Source organism: Phyllobates terribilis, unplaced genomic scaffold (genome assembly GCF_046119375.1).
Source record: "Phyllobates terribilis strain yellow unplaced genomic scaffold, ASM4611937v1 Scaffold_3__8_contigs__length_932513732, whole genome shotgun sequence".
In the NCBI taxonomy this organism is placed as follows: domain Eukaryota; kingdom Metazoa; phylum Chordata; class Amphibia; order Anura; family Dendrobatidae; genus Phyllobates; species Phyllobates terribilis.
Genome location: NW_027362763.1, coordinates 368,448,243 through 368,460,665, shown reverse-complemented (window position 1 = coordinate 368,460,665; position 12,423 = coordinate 368,448,243). Strand labels below are relative to the sequence as shown.

The 12,423-nt window shown below is 42.6% G+C and overlaps 1 protein-coding gene across 2 annotated transcripts in view; it reads left to right on the top strand.

Annotated features, from left to right (window-relative positions):
- Positions 1-12,423, top strand: part of CSMD1 (CUB and Sushi multiple domains 1) — a 2,980,041-nt gene that overhangs the window by 1,871,952 nt on the left and 1,095,666 nt on the right. For both annotated transcript variants that reach the window (XM_073675393.1, XM_073675394.1), the window contains exon 10: positions 3,719-3,840. In XM_073675393.1, the coding sequence (XP_073531494.1) occupies positions 3,719-3,840 (122 nt within the window). The remainder of the gene's footprint in view (positions 1-3,718; positions 3,841-12,423) is intronic.

Below are 12,423 nucleotides of genomic sequence, written 5' to 3'. Positions count from 1 at the left end.
ACTTTTCTGTGTGTATTATTTTATTTTTATTTATAGGGTTAATAATGGGCGTGTCTGGCTGACACGTCTCTGCCTGTCCTCCATGTTACTGTTATGCCACTGGAGAGGTGAGCAGAGAGTGAGTATAAGTATTCTTTCTATTTTTTTTATTTACTGTGCTGGCCAAAAGTATTGGCACCCCTGCAATTCTGTCAGATAATACTCAGTTTCTTCCTGAAAATGATTGCAATCACAAATTCTTTGGTATTATTCTCTTCATTTAATTTGTCTTCAATGAAAAAAGCACAAAAAGAATTGTCCTAAAGCCAAATTGGATATAATTCCACACCAACCTAAAAAAGGGGGTGGACAAAAGTATTGGCACCGTTTGAAAAATCATGTGATGCTTCTCTAATTCGTGTAATTACCAGCACCTGTAACTTACCTGTGGCACCTAACAGGTGTTGGCAATAACTAAATCACACTTGCAGCCAGTTAACATGGATTAAAGTTGACTCAACCTCTGTCCTGAGTCCTTGTGTGTACCACATTGAGCATGGAGAAAAGAAAGAAGACCAAAGAACTGTCTGAGGACTTGAGAAACCAAATTGTGAGGAAGCATGAGCAATCTCAAGACTACAAGTCCATCTCCAAAGACCAGAATGTTCTTGTGTCTTCCGTGCGCAATGTCATCAAGAAGTTTAAAGCCCATGACACTGTGGCTAACCTCCCTAGATGTGGACGGAAAAGAAAAATTAACGAGAGATTTCAACGCAAGATTGTGCGGATGGTGGATGAAGAACCTTGACTAACATCCAAACAAGTTCAAGCTGCCCTGCAGTCTGAGGATACAACAGTGTCAACCCGTACTATCCATCGGCATCTGAATGAAAAGGGTCTGTATGGTAGGATACCCAGGAAGACCCCACTTCTTACCCCGAGACATAAAAATGCCTGGCTGGAGTTTGCCAAAACTTACCTGAGAAAGCCTAAAACATTTTGGAAGAATGTTCTCTGGTCAGATGAGACAAAAGTAGAGCTTTTAACGAAAAAGCATTAACATAGATTGTACAGAAAAAAAAAGAGGCATTCAAAGAAAAGAACACGGTCCCTACAGTCAAACATGGCGGAGGTTCCCTGATGTTTTGGGGTTGCTTTGCTGCCTCTGGCACTGGACTGCTTGACCGTGTGCATGGCATTATGAAGTCTGAAGACTACCAACAAATTTTGCAGCATAATGTAGGGCCCAGTGTGAGAAAGCTGGGTCTCCCTCAGAGGCCATGGGTCTTCCAGCAGGACAATGACCCAAAAAACACTTCCAAAAGCACTATAAAATGGTTTGAGAGAAAGCACTGGAGACTTCTAAGGCGGCCAGCAATGAGTCCAGGCCTGAATTCCATAGAACACCTGTGGAGAGATCTCAAAAAGGCAGTTTGGAGAAGGCACCCTTCAAATATCAGGGACCTGGAGCAGTTTGCCAAAGAAGAATGGTCTACAATTCCAGCAGAGCATTGTAAGAAACTCATTGATGGTTACCGGAAGCGGTTGTTCGCAGTTATTTTGGCTAAAGGTTGTGCAACCAAGTATTAGGCTGAGGGTGCCAATACTTTTGTCCGGCCCTTTTTTGGAGTTTTGTGTGAAATGATCAATGATTTGATTTTTGCTTCATTCTCTTTTGTGTTTTTTCCTTGCAAGCAAATTGAATAATACCAAAGAATTTGTGATTGCAATAATTTTCAGGAAGAAACTGAGTATTATCTGACAGAATTGCAGGGGTGCCAATACTTTTGGCCAGCACTGTACATCTTACGTTTATTATCCACTGAAAACTGGAAAAAACCCAAAGCATAATAAGGGACATTCAATTCGTTAATTAAAACTCATTTAAAATAACTTGTCTGCTAATCGAATTTCCTAGGAAAATCCACGAAAACAGGTAAATTCTAATTTTTCCTGTTAGCACTAGTCATATGTGGTAGCTCTTTTCTTCTTTCCCCTCTCCATTGCATCCTTAATACAGCAGCCAGGGGTCATCTATCTGGCTAATCGTTACTCGGACACCTCCGCTCTGTGCCAGTCATTGCACTGGCTGCCCATACATCATAGGATCCAATTTACATTGCTTGTTCACTCCCACAAAGCTCTCCACAGTGTGGCATCCCCCTACATCTCCTCCCTCATTTCTGTTTATCAGTCTACCTGTTCTCTACGCTCCGCTAGTAACGTTCGACTAAAATCTGCACTAATTCATACCTCCCTCTCCTGGCTTGAAGACTTCTCCTGAGTTTCACCTATTCTCTGGAATGCTCTACCCCAAGTAATTAGAACTAACCACAACATATACAGTTTTAGACGCTCCCAAAAAACACATCTGTTTAGGGTGGCCTATCATGTTCCCTAATCAAAGTCCTTTTTATATATAGCCCATTCACTATTTCTCTGAACATAATTCTCCATTAAAATCCACCACGCTCAATAGCGCTACAAATATTAGCTGGTGACTAGCTCATGCAGCCTTTATCTATCCCCCATTCCCTCAAGATGGCTGTACCATCATTGTAAATAAGCCCCTGTACTTTGTGTCACCCCCACCTTACTGTAGATTGTAAGCTCTTACGAGCAGGGTCATCATTATTTTTGCTTTAATTATTGTATTATCTTTTACTATGTTACCTATGACTGTTGTATATGAACCTCTGAGTTGTAAAGGGCTGCGGAATTTGTTGGCGCTATATAAATAAAGATTATTATTATTACTTCCTGTTGCAATCCATTCAAAGCTCAGAGAACAATCATTTCCTGTCTGTCCTAAATCATAAGATATATCATTACATGATGCTGCTCTGCAATAGAAAACTGTTCCCAACCGCAATCTTCCTCCACAGCCTCCAACCATAACTTGATACTTTCCAAATACTATGTCTATACCACAAGTGTAATAACTGTTGTGGAAGTTATGTTGAAAGTTGTGCACGAGGAGGATGGCTGTGAGAAATGCTGATGTGGGTGGTATAGTGAGGCTGCAGAAGAGGAGGAGCTCGGCTTGGAACAACACTGTGGGAGGAGGTGAGGGGGAGGAGAAGGAGTATGGCGGATGAGGAGGGCAACAGGAAATAGCAATGTCAGTGCAGTCCCCACTGTTTCTTCCCATTTTTGGGACTGTTTGACTGTCTCAAAAAGACAGCCCCTGAGTGCAATTGGCAGGCCAGAGATCAGCAGCCAACTAGATGCAATTTGTGAGCATTGAACGTGGAAGATACGAATGTCTGGGGATCAATGAGTCATGAAAAATGTCGCCTGGATGGTCCAAAGGGGCGCTGGCCCAGAACAAGAACAATAACAAACTGCACAGCTGGCTGCTGAATGGGAGCTCAAAATGTAAAATAAAGGTAACAGGAGGGTTGACAGGATCACATATAGGAAACGCAAAATATTATTGTGCCAAAAATAACGCTTTCGAAAAAAGAAGGCAAAATTGCTAAGAAAATTAGTTTTTTTTTAGTCAAAGATTTTTTATTTATTAAAATAAGTAAATTTCTCACTTCAAGCTAAAATAATAACAGATGTTTTTAATAAATTCAGTATAAATTAGTAATAATTAAAGGTGGTAATCTTTTTCTACCTGAGTTCAACAAATATATTTAATACAGTTCTAGTAATACTACAACCAAGCTTGTTATTTAGTGTTTAATGTATGATGATAATATTGTTTATTACTATTATTGTTATATTTCTACAGCTCGAACATGTGGATCAAATCTTCAAGGACCGGCAGGCATCATTACTTCACCTAACTATCCAGTTCAATATGAAGACAATGCCCATTGTGTTTGGGTTGTAACAAGTACCGATCCAGACAAGGTATGATTATGTTTAGTTTTTATTTCATATCTATTTTAAGTAAAGAAGCAGTGATTGCTATAAGGAAATTGGTTAATTTTTTATTTTGTGAGCTAAACATCAGAGATGAGCGTTGTTCGACTCGAACTGTTCGCCAATCTCAAATTCGAGCTGTTTTGGGCGGTGTTCGAGCCGTTCGGCGAACACGAACGATTTGAGAAAAATTCGGCTGTTCGAGGTTATGTTCGATAACTGTAAGTGCACCAAAATCATAACTGGATTTTTTCTCAGTAATGATGAAAATTAATGTTAATACGCAGTTTGAGTGTACAGCTGGGTGGGGGGAGGGGCAGGGGATGGATCTCTGCAGGAATAATGAAGATCTCCATTTTTTTTTCTCTTTCCCGCATTTGCAGTGGGGAGGTGCAATCTGTCAGCCTATCAGCAGCGCACACACTGAGCGAAGTGCTTTTTTTCACACAAGCAAGGGCATGTGTCATTGGCAGTGTATGTCACATATCCTTGCCCTATAAGACCAAGCCATTTTCCCCATCGCCACCATTTTCTCACTGCTGCAGCTGCGTGTTAGACGGCACCGCTGTTTCTGTGTGCGCTATACCTTGATAATTTCAAGCCAATTTTCACACAAATCTACAGATAGCTTGGGAGTAGGGAATATTTGTGATTGCAGTCCTTTTAAGGACTAGGTTACAGCATTCCCTACGACTTTTATCAGGCTGGTCTGTGATCTTAAATAGATAGGTTGTGGGAGTAAAGACTAATTGTAATTGCAGTCCTTTTCAGGACTAAGTTACATCAGTTCCTATCAGTTTTTGCCAGGCAGGTCTGTGCCAGTGCTGTGCAAGTTTTTTTTCACAGCATTTGGCTGAATCTAGCAAAGCTAATCCTTTTTGGCCTATTGCAGAGTGTGTTAGTCAGTGGAGTAGCCTATCTGTGTTGCAAGATACACCACCTGTGTATGGAATACCAATTTTTTTACTGCACCTAGTGAAGTAAAATCTTTTGGGCATAGCATCATTCTATTAGTCCATCTATACTGACCTCCATAAGGTTGCAAATTGAATATAATTTTTTTCTGCATCTAGCTCTGAAAAAATATTTGTCCTTCTAGCAGTGTGTGGGACTTGTTCTACTAGTCTATCTATACTGACCTCCATCTGGTAGCAAATTCAAAATAATTTTTTGTCTGCATCTAGCTCTGAAAAAATATTTAGGCTTCTAGCAGTGTGTGGGACTTGTTCTATTAGTCCATCTATACTGACCTCCATCAGGTTGCAAATTAAAAATATTTTTTTGTCTGCATCTAGCTCTGAAAAAATATTTGGCCTTCTAGCAGTGTGTGGGACTTGGTCTATTAGTCCATCTATACTGACCTCCATCAGGTTGCAAATTAAAAATAATTTTTTGTCTGCATCTAGCTCTGAAAAAATATTTGGCCTTCTAGCAGTGTGTGGGACTTGGTCTATTAGTCCATCTATACTGACCTCCATCAGGTTGCAAACTGAATATAATTTTTTTCTGCATCAACCTCTGAAAAAATATTTGGGCTTCTAGCAGTGTGTGGGACTTGTTTTATTAGTCCATCTATACTGACCTCCATCAGGTTGCAAATTAAAAATAATTTTTATCAGCATCTAGCTCTGAAAAAATATTTGGCCTTCTAGCAGTGTGTGGGACTTGTTCTATTTGTCCATCTATATTGACCTCCATCAGGTTGCAAATTGAATATAATTTTTTTCTGCATCTAACCCAGCCGATAGTTTTGGCCCAATACCACAGTTTGGCCACTCAGCTCTGCTCGGTTCCCTTCCATTGTTTTTTTGTGCAAACAACTCCAGAGTTGTGAATTAGTTAACCACCAAAATGAGTGGAAAAAGGCCTGCTGCTGGTGGAAAGGGGAATAGGCGTGTTGGGAAGGGGAAGAAAGGTTGTGTCCGCGGGGTAGGTGTTAAAGCAACAGTAACATCTGCAGAAGAAAGACCATCTTCCAGCCAAACTAAAATGTCTACTTCTTTTAGCGGACAATGTGATAAGATATCTTTCTTACGGCCACGCCAATCGCTACAAATTCCAGATGAGGCACAAAAACGGCAGGTGCTTCAACGGATATCAAGTGTTCCTTTAAGTGGGCTCTCCTCCACATCAACTTCAACATCACAAATACTCCAGTCCTCAAAGGTGTCACCCCAATCGCACTTGCTTCCTCACAGCTCCCAAATCTCCAGCTGCCCATCTGAGTATGAGGTAGAACAGATGGTTGAGTCTGCAGAGCTGTTTACTCATACTATAGCCTGGGAATCAGAGGTCGGCTCCAGAGATTCTGTGAATCCAGACGAGGAAATGATCTGCACTGATGCCCAAAATCTTTATGAGTCGGATCCAGGACCAGACGCTGAAGGTTTTGACCATAATGTAGACCCTCATTCCCAAACTGTAACTCCTGTTGGTGGAGACAATGAGGAAGACGATGATGAGACTCAAATACCTGATTGGAGCGACAACTTTAGTTTTTTGTCAGGGCAGGAACAGGTTGGCTCTGAGGACGATGGGTGTGATAATGCACAGGGTGATGATGATGAGGTTGGAGATCCCACTTACTGTCAACCCACAGTCAGCCAAGAGATGAGGTCAGCAGAGGAGGTGGAGGAGAATGCTAGTGACGACGAGGTCAGGTTGCGCCTTCCTGGACCGAGACGTAGTACTGGAAGCACCTCAACAACTGCATCCTCAAACACAACTCTGCCTCTCACCACAAGTCGTGGTGGCTCCTTAGGTCGCATGGGTGCTAAGCCTTGCATAGCCTGGGCATTTTTTCAGATCGATAAAGATGACCCAACTCGTGTTATCTGTAACATTTGTCAGCAAAAGCTAAGTAGAGGCCAAAAAATACATAGTTTGAGTACTATATGCATGAACCGTCACATGGACATGAAGCATAAGTTGCAGTGGGAAGCTCAGTGTGCTACAATGCGGCCTAGCCGGCCGGGCCAACCACATACATTATGGAGTTCATCTTTACCCCTTCAGGGATCCTAAAGGGGCCGACAATCTCTCTCCCCATGATTCCAGCCCAAAACATTACTCCGCCGCCTCCTTGTTGGCGCTGTAGCCGTGTTTGCGTGGGGTGTCCATCAACCAGCCATCCTCCACTCCATCCATCTGGACCATCGAGCATTGCACGGCACTCATCCGTGAACAAAACAGTTTTGAAATCAGTCTTCATGTAATGTTTGGCCCACTGGAGCCGTTTCTGCTTGTGTGAAGTGGATAGAGGAGGTCGACAGGATGGCGTATGCACAGCTACAAACCTCTGAAGGACCCTGCATCTTGTTGTTTGGGGGACGTTGGAGGCACCAGCAGCTTCAAAAACTTGTCTGCTGCTATGACAAGACTTTTTTGCCGCTGCTCTTTTAACCTGACATAATTGCCTGTAAGAAAGAGTCCTCAATTTGCCCTTATCAGCACGCACACGTGTGTACTGTGAATCAGCTACATACTTCTTGATTGCCAAGACACTTCATCCTGATCATCGCACAATGTTGATTGTAGTCATGCCTTGACCTAAACACTCCACAATTTGTTGCTTCTCAGCAGCCGACACATCCTTTTTCTTTCCCATTTTGGCAGAAAATGTAGGCTGCTTAATAATGTGGGACAGCCTTCATAAGTAGTCTTGCCTTTCATTGGACACACCTGCCAAACTAATTAGCACAGGTGTCTGCAATTGCTTACAGTGATATAAAGAGCCCTGACACACATCACCATCAATGAGTTTAACTGACAAACAAACAAATTCTTCCCATATCACTCCTAAATACTTTTTGCATAATAATTTGGAACACAGTGTACATGTGCTTTTCCACAAAACACCAGTGGTTCACGTAGTGAATCTCACAGTTCTAACTTGTCAACCGTGGTCTGTGTGGAGTTGTTCAATAAAGGGCCCAAAATTAAGATAACATAGATGGGAGAGGTCTCTATGAATAGGAATTCCTAAGTATTTGATACCCTGTGAGGGCCAGGCAAAGGGAAAGTTGGACTGGATGGAATCCTGTATGGATTTGGGGAGGGAGACATCGAGGGCCTCAGACTTCGCTGCATTGATTTTAAAATTTGACCATGTAACAAAGTGATCTATTTCAGCCATAACAGCATGGATGGATATATGTGATTGAGTGATATATACTAGGACATCATCAGCAAATAGAGAGCACTTGTACTCGGTGCCTCCCATCTCAATCCACCTAATATTGGGGTTATGGCGAATTGATGAGAGCAGGTGCTCCGTCACTAGGATGTATAAGAGAGGGGACAGAGGACATCCCTGCCTTGTCCCATTGGTGATTATGAAAGGTGATGAAAATGTTCTGACGCGCCCCCTGGGCCTTGGGACACCCGGAGCCGGACACTTTTTGGTGGATGCTGGTGGTTGTAGTCTCCGTGGCGGCGACCCGGTTCCGTGGCTCAGGGCGGTCAAACCAGTGGCGGAACTATTTATGTGGTTTTGATGTTTAAATGTCCGACTACGCCACCCGTGGATTGCGGTCAGAGTGAACCGCCGCTGCAGGGCAGACCACTGAGGCTGGTGTTGTGGGTGAAGCAGAGCGTAGCATAACTCCCCACGGGAGGAGTATAGCCTCAGGGCAGTGTATGCGGAGGATGGGGGTGATGGTGCAGGGCAGCAGCAGTAACGACACGGAGTCAGTGATGCAGTCCAGGGCCTTTACTTACAGTTCTTATTATCCAGACCACGTCTGCAGGTAACGGCTGCCCACGTCGTACTGTGCTCACCAGGTGAGGGGCTCAGACAACTCCCAGATAACTTTGTAGCGCTTCACAGGACCCCCTTTGTATGTCCTTGTCCTTGTCTGGCCTTTCTTACCAACCCTTTTGTCCGGCTGCCTCGGGCCTCCTCTTGGTAAACTTGGCGCCAGTTTCCCTGACCCTATGTGGTGCCTTCCTAGCGGGTGTAGCGAGGGGCTGCGCCACATAAAATGTCACAGCCTCCAGTTTCTAGCTGAGGGTCGTTTCCCGCCTCCACTAGTTTCAGGGACCGGTCTCCCCCTTTGGCCTGACCCCTCCACGCAGGTGGATTCGGGCGTGCGGTGGCGACTCGCCCATCCGCACCCCTGGGATCCCTCCGTTCCTCGTTCCTGGAGCCTTCTCCGCTCCTCTTCCTTCCTTCTCCCTCTTCCAGGCCTGCTCCCTGTCACTTCTGCTCAGACTTCTCTGCACTGAGCTAAGATGGTGCCCACCTTTTATACTCCCTTCTCAATGCACCCAGGAACTGCTTCCTCCCTGCTCCTGCACTACAGGGTTCCCCTCCCTCAGTGTTCCCTCCCCCCACTCCAGCCAGGGACAGGGACTGTCGTGCCCATCTCAGGGGCATATTGGTCGCCCTGCCCCATGGCAATGTGGTGTAATGCATGCAGGTGTCGGGTCCTGATCCACACTCCATCCTTACCTGAGAGTGAGATATCACACCTCTGGGTGAGGTGCAATACCTCTGTATCAACCGAGCCCTCAGGGTGCTACAGTTCCATCTATCTTCAGCCTAGGTGACGTATTGCGATACAGGGCCGTGATTTTGGCTATAAAAGGGTCCCCTAGATCCCTACCCCAAACTTTTTAAGAGAATAATATATGGCGTGCCAGGAGACTCAATGGAATGCTTTCTCAGCATCCAACAAGAGTATCTAATTAAAAAATTTTAACTGCATCTAGCCCAGGAAATACTTTGTGCCTAGTAGCAGTGTCTGCTAGTCAGCGGATTATCCCGGCTGTTAAGCAAGCTACACCACCTGTAGTTTGGACACTTAATTTTTTCAAAAGAAATGCTTCGGGACCACGGGATACTCAGTGAAGAGCATCAGGAGGCACCCCAAGGCATAGGGGCTGGGACTGGCAGTAGGATGTCTTGCGGTGGACAGCCGATCCTTATAAAAGCTTTTTAACTGCAGCAGCTTTAGTGGACGCTACTGGAGCTGGAATTACGCAGCTGCTGGCATGAGACTTGCCCTCCAATAGATCCTTGTAAATGGATTTAAAGTGTATTCATTCAAATTAGAGAGACAATTTAAATTAAAAAGCTTAGAGCTGCCTCCACCACAGGGGGGCTCGCTCGACCCACCAGCGGACAGGCACCAGTATTGGGAGAGGGGGGCTGGCCGTCAGGGTTCACCGCGGCTCTGGCACAAACCCGGCGACACGGAGGTGGCACGGGCAGGAGCGGACTGGCGGTGTCTGCTTCTCACTTTTTGGATTTTAGAAGGGCATGACATGCCTATATCTGTGTCTCCCCCTCCTTTTACTCCTCCACCTCTTTTCTTTTCTCATGACTATATGTACTTGTCACTTTTCCATGTGTTAGTTATGTCTTCTGAGCAGTTTGTCAGCTTTTGGGCACCTTTGAAGGTGTTTTCTATGTGTTTCTATGTGTTTTTGTTTGCCTGCCATTGGTATTAACGGTGTTTGAAGGTGTTCGACGAACAGTTCGGCAAACATACGGGTGTTCTTCGAACCGAACCGAGCTCGAACACTACGGGGGTGGCTCAACACTACTAACCATATCTTGTGTGCCATGCCTTTAGTTTTAAAAGCTATTTTCAATGTTAACTTAAAGTGTTACTCATCACCCATGTTCAGCAATGTTTCAGGTCTCTAAGGCTACGATACCATGATGATTTTTTTTTGTGAGTTTTTGATGTTGCTGATTTTCTGCACCCATTGAGTAAAATGGGTTACTTGCATTTTTTTAAAAATACGCAGCATAAAAAACTCACCAAAAACTCATCTTTTGAATGTAGCCTATCTGCCAATTTTTGCTGCAAAAAGTCCCAGTAAGAGCTTTGTAGATATGGTGCAAAAAGAAAGCAGAAATTTGCCATGAATTATGTCCTTAACCCAAATCTAAATCTGCTGCAAAATTCTCACAAACTGCATGCAGATTTGTGAAGGATTTTGCTGATTATTTGTAGCACATTTGACCCTAAATATTACAAAGGATTAAATATATTGTGAAAATATGCAGCATCATTCAACATAATGCAAATTTAAAAATTGAATAGCAGGTCAAAATCAGATTTTTTTTCCGTAATGTGTGGATGAAATTGCTAGTACTAGAAAAAACTCATTTTTTTCTGCATAATAAATCAAGGAGGAAAATCTACAGCCTATGTGACCTCTGCGAACATACCATAAGAGGGTTAAGTTGAGATGACATTAGTAAATATAGCCTCTTATTTTTTTTTCATTGGGGGTGATGCCATTTATTTTGTTTCTACATAGGTATGATGTAGGAAGCAGATTCTTAAAGCTGAAATTTTATAATAAAATATGTTTTTTTATAATAAAAAAACAGCTAATAATTAGTATTGAAATGTAAAGAACCAAAGTAAGATATTAATTAGCTTATCTGATTAATAACTGAGCAGATTTTATTAAAAAAATACTTGCATCCCCATTCCTCCCCTGATCAAGTGCAAGCACTAAGGATGCCTGTATTCGGGAGGTCTGCTTACATGTACTTTACTGTAGTGGTGATGGGGAGCTCACACACAATCCCTGACCTCCTTGATTGCGTGGCAGAAGACAGTTATGTTATATAGCTGGCATCTGTGTCTAACAGATGTTTTACCATATAAAAGCCAGTTTCAATCTCTGACAGTGGCATTTAAATAGAATGCATGCCTTTGATATTTGCGTGCATCGGCTCCAATCAGCTCCCTGCAACGTGATCACAGGGCATAAGCTGAGCTTCACAATTTTCAGTATATACTGCAGTATATAGTATAATCATTCAGATAATTTCAGGTTCAAGTCCCCTAAGTTTTTAAAAGTATAAAAATTTGAATCACTACTCTTTTCTACAATTAAAAAAGAAATTAAAACAATAATAAAACATATTTGATATTGCAGTATTCATAAAAGTCTGTTCTATTAAAATATAGAAGTAATTAACTCTTCAGTAAATATTATATTGAGAAAAAAGATCAAAATGCCAGAATTGGGGGTTTTTGGTTAACACTCCTTCTTAAAATAATGCATATAAAACTGCTCTAAATGTAAAATCTGCTCCAAATTGATATTGATAAAATCATCATGTCATCATCATGCAAAAAACAAGCCCTCACACAATTCAATTAGCAGAAAGGTTTAAATGTTATGATTGTTGGAAAGTGGTGACACAAACCTAAATTTTATTTTTTTACAAATTTCAGATTCTTTCTCTCTACTTATGAAAATAAGACGAAAAAATTAAAATGAAAGGAAAAAATAATCTATGCAAATTTGGTATCACTGTAATTGTACTGACCTGGAGAATCGTAATTCAGAGTAATTTTTACCACAGAATCTACCCCATGAATACAAAACCCCAAAATTCATGTTGTGGAAACATGGGGGGTCAGTGGGTGCTCTCGTCCGCTGACCCTAGACCGCATGGACCAGGCCTCATCACACTAAATACCCACTCTCCTTTTCCATGTGCATAAAACTACTTAGACAACACAGGATGAGGGTAAAGTAGTGTGTCAATACTTTATTGAACCACCAAACAGACAATAGCATATAGAACAGTCCAAG